The 10,012-nt window shown below is 46.1% G+C and overlaps 1 protein-coding gene and 1 non-coding gene across 7 annotated transcripts in view; one reads left to right on the forward strand and one right to left on the reverse strand.

The window, feature by feature from the left end:
* Positions 1–8,171, reverse strand: part of ULK2 (unc-51 like autophagy activating kinase 2) — a 103,680-nt gene extending 95,509 nt beyond the window's left edge. For 5 of the 6 annotated variants that reach the window (XM_063656426.1, XM_054458472.2, XM_063656425.1 and 2 more), the window contains exons 1-3: positions 7,563–8,171; positions 5,954–6,046; positions 5,025–5,066 (exon numbers count right to left, since the gene is read on the reverse strand). In XM_063656426.1, coding sequence (XP_063512496.1) covers positions 5,025–5,066; positions 5,954–6,046; positions 7,563–7,652 — 225 coding nt within the window. In that variant the 5' untranslated portion in view covers positions 7,653–8,171. The remainder of the gene's footprint in view (positions 1–5,024; positions 5,067–5,953; positions 6,047–7,562) is intronic. The other variant, XM_063656424.1, reaches the window with a different exon arrangement.
* Positions 1,063–1,133, forward strand: TRNAG-CCC (transfer RNA glycine (anticodon CCC)). Its single transcript has one exon. It is a non-coding gene; the product is annotated as a tRNA-Gly (tRNA).
* Positions 8,172–10,012: the final 1,841 nt, after the last annotated feature.

Raw genomic sequence — 10,012 nt, forward strand, 5'->3', positions numbered from 1 at the left:
GGTATGTGCCACCACATTTGGCTAACTTTATTTTTTGTAGAAACAGGGTCCCACTATGTTGCACAGGCTGGTCTTGAACTTCTGGCCTCAAGCAACCCTCCGGCTTCAGCTTCCCAAAGCACTGAGTTTATGGTGTGAGCCACCATGCCTGGCTCATAATTGGGTTTTAAGTAAATTATCATTTAGCCCTACAATACTATACTGATTATGAAAAGGTATCTAAGATACATTAAGCTTAATAAAACAAGTTGCATTTCTGTACAAACACTACTAATTCTCTCAAAATCAAAAGCTTTAAAAACTAAGTATAAATGGTTATAGATTGATATATGTATTTAGAAAATTCTAAAACAAATATACCAAACAGTGGTTATCCCTGGGAATTGCCATCTCTTTTCTAATTTACCATTCAATTTGATTATTTTAACTGTGGGCATATATTACTTTTGGAATTAGAGGGAAAATGCATTTCTTTTTAAGTGTCATCTAAACTGAAAGCTGATTTTTACAACATCAAAAGTTCTCAATTTATAAACTTCAGACAGATAACCAAAACTAATGGTCAGTAAAAATGACATTCACTTCAAGTTGATAGTTACTGTATTAGTTCCTAAACATACTGTACCCCTTGATGAACAATTTGAATCAATAAAACAAATATAAAGTATTAGGTCAAAACTCTGTTTATTTAATAGCCAAATACTTAAGACGTTTGATTAATACTTCTTTTTTTTTTTTTTTGAGATGGAGTTTCCCTCTTGTTGCCCAGGCTGGAGTGCAATGGTGCGATCTCGGCTCACTGCAACTTCCGCCTCTTCGGTTCAAGAGATTCTCCTACCTCAGCCTCCCGAGTAGCTGGAACTACAGGCATGTGCCACCATGCCCAGCTAATTTTGTATTTTTAGTGGAGAAAGGGTTTCTCCATGTTGGTCACGCTGGCCTCAAACTCCTGACCTCAGGCGACCCGCCTGCCTCGGCCTCCCAAAGTGCTGGTATTATAGGCATGAGCCACCGCGCTTGGCCTGACACTTCTTAAATTTGTTTTTATAAATTAGTTTCAAAGCATTGGTGGTTCAGTGGTAGAATTCTTGCCTCCCACGCAGAAGACCCAGGTTTGATTCCCGGCCAATGCAGCTCCCAACTTAATCCCAGCTATTCAGGAGGCTGAGGCAGGAGAATCTCTTGAACTCAGGAGGCAGAGGTGCAATGAGCTGAGATTGTGCCATTGCACTCCACCCTGGGTGACAAGAGCGAGACTTCTTCTCAAAAAAAAAAAAAAAGAAAAAGAAAAAAAATTAGTTCTTAAAGTATACCATGTACAAAATAATACAACATTTGAATGCAGTCATCCTGAAATTCCTGATTAACAATTCACATTTTTTAGTATGTTCTCCCTAATGATACCTCATTCTATAATCAAAGCTGGTACTAAAAAATACTTTTCATTCTGATAGAAAATAATCTAAGCAAGGCCGGGCATGGTGGCTCACGCCTGTTATCCCAGCACTTTGGGAGGCCGAGATGGGCGGATCACGAGGTCAGGAGATCGAGACCATCCTGGTTAACAAGATGAAACCCCGTCTCTACTAAAAATACAAAAATTAGCCGGGTATGATGGCGGGCGCCTGTAGTCCCAGCTACTCTGGAGGCTGAGGCAGGAGAATGGCGTGAACCTAGGAGGCGAAGCTTGCAGTGAGCCAAGATTGCGCCACTGCACTCCAGCCTGGCCAACAGAACGAGACTCCGTCTCAAAAAAAAAAAAAAAAAGAAAAAGAAAATCATCTAAGTATACTTTCAAAACAAAACCTACTCTGCAATTGCCAGGGTTTTCTGTATCTCTCCAAGATTGGGCAACTAAAGAGTTAACATTATTTAACAGTTTTTGTACTAGGCACTGAGTTGTACCACTTGGTGCCCTCTATCTACAGAGACTAAGACAAACTATACAAACAGCAGTGAGGAGAACCAACATTTCAACTAGGGACTGAGAGATGAGTTTAGTTTTGACTTAAAAGGTTTCTCCCCTTTTCATGCTGCTTTGAATTTCTCAAATGAAGAAACGAATTACAGCTATCTGAACAGGTAACAAAATATACTCACTGCATTCACATATTCCATGGATGGAAGTTTAAATTGTAAATTTTTTGGAAAGCAATCATACTCTACAATCAAAAATTTTAACACTGTGCATGCTATTTGACTTGGTCTTTCCAATTAGAAATTGAAGTTAAATAATCAAAAATATGTTCAGAAGGTATACATAATTCTTACAGCATTTTTCTGTTAGGAAAAACTTAAACATCCTTTTTCTTTTTTTTTCCCCCCCCCGAGATGGAGTCTGGCTCTGTCACCTAGGCTAGAGTGCAGTGGCACGATCTCAGCTCATTGCAACCTCCGCCTCCCAGGTTCAAGTGATTCTCCTGCCTCAGTCTCCTGAATAACTGGGATTACAGGCGCCCGCCACCACGCCCAGCTGATTTTTGTATTTTTAGCAGAGACAGAGTTTTGCCATGTTGGCCAGGCTGGTCTTGAACTCCTGACATCAGGTGATCCACTTGCCTCAGCCTCCCAAAGTGTGGATTACAGGCGTGAGCCATCGCAATCGGGCAAAAAAAGTTAAACATCTTATAACATGAGTTTAGTTACTTTGTGTTATGATATGACCACATGAAAAATGACAATTTTTTTTTTTTGAGACGGAGTTTCGCTCGTTACCCAGGCTGGAGTGCAATGGCGCAATCTCAGCTCAATGCAACCTCCACCTCCTGGGCTCAAGCAATTCTCCTGCCTCAGGCTCCTGAGTAGCTGGGATTACAGGCACCCACCACCATGCCTGGCTAATTTTTGTATTTTTAGTAGAAATGGGGTTCCTCCGTGTTGGTTAGGCTGGTCTCAAACTCCCAACCTCAGGTGACCCGCCTGCCTCAGCCTTCCAAAGTCCTGGGATCACAGGTATGAGCCACCGTGCCCAGCTGAAAAATGACAGTATTTTTTAAAAAGTAAATATACAACAGCCCATTTGTCTCACCCCACTAAAACTAAACATATTGAAAGCAAAGACTTTGTTTTATTCACTGCCTGATTCCTAGCACTCAGAACAATGCCTGGCACATAATAGTCACTCAAAAACTTGCAAAACAGGCCGGGAGTGGTGGCTTACATCTGTAATCCCAGCATTTTGGGAGGCAGAGGCAGGAGGATCACCTGAGGTCAGGAGTTCGAGACCAGCATGGCCAATATGGTGAAACCCTGTCTCTACTAAAAATACAAAACTTAGCTGGACATGGTGGCAGGCGCCTATAATCCCAGCTACTTGGGAGACTGAGGCACAAGAATCACTTTAACCTGGGGGGGCAGAGGTTGCAGTGAGCCAAGCTCACACCACTTCACTCCAGCCTGGGCGACAGAGTGAGACTGTCTCCAAAAAAAAAAGCTTGTCAAATGAATGAATTTGAGTAATGCAAGTGAATACAGAAGAGGTTTTAGCTAGAAATACATATGTAATAGGATCACATAACATACACATTTACCTTACCCGAATTCAACTGTCCAGACTAAGCAAAAGAAAGAAATTACGTAAATCACGCATGCTGACCTGCCCTGGAGTGACAGTGGAGAGACAACCAGAATCGGCTGTTCCCTCTGGGAGTCTCAGGTCCCCACAGCTCTCACATGGTATCACACTAGCTACAAGCGATTCTAGTTTTTGGTTTTTTGTTTTTTTTTTTTTTAAGAGACGATCTTGCTCTGTTGTCCAGGCATGACTGCAGTGGCAGGATCACAGCTCACTGCAGCCTTCAACTCCTGTGCTCAAGTGACCTTCCTGCCTCAGCCTCCTGAGTAGCAAGAATTACAGGCTCAAGCCACCACACCCAGCCTGATTCTAGCATTTAAAGGATTGTTTAACATAATATGGCCCTAAATATAAGCCAGCTACTTCATCTGGTGCTACACCCAGAAAACAGCAATTTTCTCCAATGCTGAGATCTGAAAAGGATTTCCAAGAGTAATTTTGACTATACGGAAATTTTGCCTTAGTGGATGACTTTAGAACCTACTTCCCATTCCAAATAAAATGCAACTCTACTGCATGCCATAGCATACACAAATATATCTATAACCTATAATCATAGATATAACTGGGTGATGAACATGCATAGTGTCCTTGTTTTAAATTTATTTTCTAATATTTTTTCAATTTACAAATATTGCTTTCATAAGAAGAAAAAGCTCTATGTAGGTCATGTGTAGTGGCTCACATCTGTAATCCCAGCACTTTGAGAGGCTGAGGCAGAAGGATCCCTTGAGCCCAGGAGTTCAAGACTAGCCTAAGCAACATAGACCCTATCTCTACAAAATAAAAAAAATGTTTTTTTCTTTAAAAAAAACTTCTATTTAGGCAGGCGCAGTGACTCACGCCTGTAATCCCAGCACTTTGGGAGGCTAAGGTGGGAGGATGACTTGAGGTCAGGAGTTTGAGACAAGCCTGGCCAACACGGTGAAACTCCATCTCTACTAAAAACACACACAAAAAAACTAGCCAGGCATAGTGGTGCACACCTATAGTCCTAGCTACTCGGGAGGCTGAGGCAGGAGAATCACTTAAACCAGGGAGGTGGCGGTTGCAGTGAGCCGAGATCAAGCCACTGCACTGCAGCCCAAGAGACAGAGTGAGACTCCGTAAAAAAAAAAAAAAAAAAAAAAAAAGCTCTATTTTTAATAGTCCTTTCAACATTCATCAGAGAATGCTAGATCTGGTATCAATATTCCTCTACTTCACCTAAAACAATGCTACACCTATAGTATATTATCAATTGTTAATAAACTTATTCATGCAGCATATTCTTTCAGCCTATTACTCTGTTCTGTTTTAAACAATTTCTTAATTCGGGAACATGTCACTCAAGCTATGCATCTTTTCAACAAGAATTAAGGTCATTTTTATTTCTATTAAGAGTCACTTAAATCTGTATGAAATTTAAAAAATTTTATTTTAATTTTTAAAAATTTTCAAAATAAGGTACCTGAACATCATAGAGTGCTACAATATTTTCATGCTGAAGTTCCTATTAAGAAAATTGAGAATGAAAAATATGTAAGTATTCTAATGACTTTACTATATTTTAATATGTAAATAAAATTAAAGTATACACATACACTTCTAGTATTATATTAATAGACTATAAAAATTCAATTAAAGAATAAGAAATGTGCCTGATCAAACAAAAAGCACATTATCTCACTGAAAGAAAATATGATTTTTAGCTCAAAGAGCTACAATTCTTAAAAAAGAGCTCTCCACAGGAAGCAGTTTTGAGGAAATCGGGTGTTAAATGAGGGTTCCACGCTTGTATTAGTTTGGAGAACACTAGGTTAAGTACTTTGAAACAAGTTTCTTCATTGTAGAGTTTTTCAGACTTTCTTTAATGAACCATAGGCTTTGTGAATGTCCAAGAAGTATTTAGCAAATGGGGTTTCCCAGACTTACTTAACCATCTTCTCAAACCATCCCACTTAGATAACACTGGTTGTGAGTGATCTAAAAAGGCCACCTCCAAGGAATATAACTTTCTTCAATTTAAAGAAAGACCCCAAGCGCCCCTACTCTCCCCAAAAAACTTAGTAGTAACATGAAAGGGGACAACAGGAGAGGTAAAAACAATGTACAAGATGGGTCTGCCTGGCCCTCTTCTCAAACAACAACACAGTCACTAGGAAAAAGAGAAATGATGAGAAGCTAAACTCAGTCTTCACAGAATCCCTCTGAGCTTTGGTTCTTAAAAATAGCTTCCGAGTACTCAATGTTTTAAAAAAGTGAGCATGCAAAAAGGAGAGCAACAGTTGAAAATTCTCAAACTTGGACCCAACTATCAAAATTGAAAAGGATGGCAGCATGTACTCATTTAAATTAAGTTTTAACCTTATATGAATACTACTACATAAAGTAACATACCTTTAAGATTTTAATTTCCTTTCCAAGCAGTATTTGTGATTTTGACAAGTTCTTTTTATTAATACTTTTAATAGCTACCTCCCAATCAGTTTTCTGAAAAGGAAAAACAGTGTTACTCCTAGATACCATTCCACATAAATAACAGAAAAAAATTTACAAGGGCAAAGGCGTTTTTGGCAAATAAATGTACGGCATTGGGGAAAAATGGAAAAGAACCTGTATTTTCAATAATGGGAAAGTGATTTCATAAATTATAGTGTAATATGCCAAGGTCCTACAACACAACTTCTAAAAATAACAAATATGAAGTCCACATAGTAACTAACATTAAATGAAAAAAGAACAGTTCACAACCACTTCAAAGTTATGGACAAATGTAGAAATAAACTTGGAAGGTGATACAGTTAATTGAAAAGTTATTTGTTAGCCTGGAAGGATTACACCGTGCTTGAGTTCTAAATTATTTTCCTAATAAATGAAAAGTAGGCCGGGCGCCGTGGCTCACACCTGTAATCCCAGCACTTTGGGAGGCTGAGGCGGGCGGATCGGATCACCTGAGGTCAGGAGTTCAAGACCACACTGGCCAACGTGGTGAAACCCCATCTCTACTAAAAATACAAAAAAAAAAAAAATTAGGCGGGCGTGGTGGCGGGCGCCTGTAATCCCAGCTACTCAGGAGGCTGAGGCAGGAGAATCGCTTGAGCCCGGGAGGCAGCGGTTGCAGTGAGCGGAGATCTCGCCACGGCACTCCAGCCTGGGCGACAAAGCGAGACTCTGTCTCAAAAATAAATAAATAAATAAATAAATAAATAAGAAAAGTAGCATTACTTTATCCGATAAGCAATAAAGTCAGCCCACTTTTAACACGCCCCTTTGGCAACAACCAGAACTGCCACACCCTTTAAGATTATTTCCACTTCCGATATGCCTTTCCAAATTCTTTAGATTCTAAAATCTCGTGTAACTGTACTTGCGAAACAGCAAAGGCTTAAAAAAATTTTTTTAAGGCTTAAACACGATTTCATGTTCAAGGTGATTGAAAATGAATTGTCTAACCACCTTTCTCACCCGGAGCTCGTCTATCTGACTCCAGGGGGGAAAACGGTGCGAGGGCTCTTCGGGGTGCAGGGGACCAGTGCTGGGAAAGGTGACACCTCCCAGGCTGAGAAAGCCTGAGGCTAACGGGACATCCGCCCATTTTCCGCTGGGTCTGTAATATCAACCTCAAAAGTGACCAGCCCTGGGCACGGGGAAAAAAACCAAAGGTCCATTAACGCCCAAGCCTCGAGTCTGCACGGTGCAGTACAGTCTATTTTGGGTCCAGGGTAACCTGGGTGCAAAGGCTCCTGCGGGCGGCCCGCGGGGTGGGTCCCGGGCACACAGGGGGATCAGCAGCAGCCGGTCGGTAGGCGGAGCGCTGCCAGAGGCTTGGGCCTCACAACAACCCTCACAGGACCAAAACAAACCGCGAAACGGGCTGCGCGCACAATAGCATACCCGGGCGGCTAGCCGAGTCGGGGGGTCTCGGCTCGCGGCTGCGCCAAGTTTCAGAACTACCTAGCCCCCTGCCTGCCGCCCGGGGCCCGGCCTCGCCCCGGCCGGCGCTCACCTGGCGGTGCCGCCCCCGGAAGACCACGGCGAAGGCCCCGTGTCCCACGAGATCCCTCTTGCTGTACTCGAAGTCGCCCACCACCTCCATGGCCGCGCCCCCGGGGCACACAGCGGACGGGCGGGCGGCGCAGTGCGGCGCAGGTATCAGCACCGCGGGTCCGCGGGCCCGGAGCGCGACAGCGGGCGGCGGGTCTGGGGCAGCCACAGCCCCGGGCCCGGGCGGACTCTCATGCCGAGAGACCGGAGCGGAAACGGGGGAAGCTGCCGCACGGAGCCGGGGTCAGCGAGGCCCGGCCCGGCCCCTGCCGCTCATGACCCGGCCTGCCGCCGGCCGCGGGCTGTCTGGCGAAGCGGCCTCGGCGCTGCCGGGCCAGGGGCGCCGTCACCGTCACTGTGCGCGCCCAGAGCCGCACACGCGCTCTGAGGCAGTGAAGGGCCCGGTACTCTCCATCCCCAGCTCGTCCGGCCTCCTCGGCCCTCCCCGCTCGGGGCGCTGCTGCGGCGGCGGCAACCGCCGCCCTAGAAGCCGCACCGCCGCGGCCCCGCGCTTCCTCGCCTCGCGACGGCGCCCAACGCCCTCACGCGCGCTACCCGCTCCCGCGCGACTGGCTGCCCTCCGCGACGTCCGCGCGCCTTGAAGGCCGCAGCGCCAGCTGGCTCCCTCCGCCGGGGAAAGGAGTGCGGCCCGGGCTTGGCGCCCGCAGCTGGACAGATCCTCCGCCGCTGCTGAGGCGGGGACGAAGGGCGCGACCCGCTGCGGCCACAGCGGGTTACGGGCTGCGGGCTCCGTTCTGGGCCTGGGGAGCAGATTCGAGCCGACCACGTCCCGGGCTCCAGGCCGCTGGGAGGCGGACTTCAGAGAAGCGGGTCTTGAACCCCAGCTGCAGGCAGGACGGGATGGATTATCTGTGCAGGGTAGACCCCCAGATTCCTGCCAGAGCAAAGGAGCAACTGCTACTCCAGGCTTTGCCCGCTCCCTGGAAAACCAGAGTTCACGCTGCCAAACTGCCGGCCTTCGGACGCCTCTTGGGGTTTACTCGCTCAGCATCCCAAGAGGGACGGTGACAGGCAGGATTCTGCACCTTTTGGGGGTCCCTTGACTGCGAGAAGCTGGTGACAGCTCAGGGCCCTCTTCGCAGAGAATCGCTTCTGCACACCGACTCAGGATCGCCCACGTTTTTAAGGCTCTCCTGGGGGCTCCCAGTGTCAGGCTAGTTTGACCTCGGGCTTACTTCACGTGGCCGAAGGGAGCTTTCTTTTCTACCTGATTGTTAAAGCTGTCCAAGTGACAAGGAACAGATTGTCAGGTTTCCCGCAAGGAAGTGTCTTATGAAACCATTTAATAAACAATATGCTTGAAACTATCATGGAAAACGCAGGCTCCACACTTGAGTGTGTGTTCGGTTGTATAGGGTATGTGCTTTTGGGGTCTCTCACCACCTCGACTGCCACTGCATGTCCCTGCAAGCTGATCTCTGAACCGTGGCAGAGTCAGCTCCAGGATTCTGAGAGAACCCTCCTTCCTCACACGCTCAAAACGTAGGGCCCTGAGTTTCTGCTTCTGCTACTGTGCACGCTTACGTCATCCTGTCCTTACTTACATCTGGCCCAGGTGGTTGTGTTAGACACTGAAAATCTGGAGCCTTCAAAAGTTGACAGCAACTTAAGCAAGTTTGCACATACACCCAAAAATGGATGGAGGTTATTCCTTACCTCACTGAAAGATTCTCTACAGTCTATTTTTTTCTTTACTTTTTTTTTTTTTTTTTTTTTTGAGACAGAATCTTACTTTGTCACCCAGGCTGGAGTTCAGTAGCACAATCTTGGCTCACTGCAACCTCTGCCTCCCAAGTGCAAGTGATTCTCCTGCCTGAGCCTCCCAAGCAGCTAGAATTACAGGCACGCACCACCACGACCAGCTCATTTTTGTATCTTAGTAGAGATGGGGTTTCACCATGTTGGCCAGGCTGCTCTCAAACTCCCGACTTCAAGCGATCAGCCTGTCTCGGCCTCTCAAAGTGCTGGGACTACAGGTGTGAGCCACCGCACCTGGCCACATGAAGGTTTTTTGTTTGTTTGTTTTTGAGACAGAGTCTTGCTCTGTCGCCCAGACTGGAGTGCAGTGGCGCGATCTCAGCTCACTGCAAGCTCTGCCTCCCGGGTTCACGCCATTCTCCTGCCTCAGCCTCCCGAGTAACTGGGACTACAGGCACCCGCCACCACGCCCGGCTAATTTTTTGTATTTTTAGTAGAGACGGGGTTTCACCGTGTTAGCCAGGATGGTCTCGATCTCCTGACCTCGTGATCCGCCCGCCTCGGCCTCCCAAAGTGCTGGGATTACAGGCGTTAGCCACCGCACCCGACTACATGAAGGTATTTTTAAGAAACCTCCAATAGGCCCTTCATTTGGACATGCGTGTCCTGTATTCACAGGCGAAACATGGGCCC

The sequence above is a fragment of the Pongo pygmaeus genome, chromosome 19, assembly GCF_028885625.2.
Source record: "Pongo pygmaeus isolate AG05252 chromosome 19, NHGRI_mPonPyg2-v2.0_pri, whole genome shotgun sequence".
Lineage (NCBI taxonomy): Eukaryota > Metazoa > Chordata > Mammalia > Primates > Hominidae > Pongo > Pongo pygmaeus.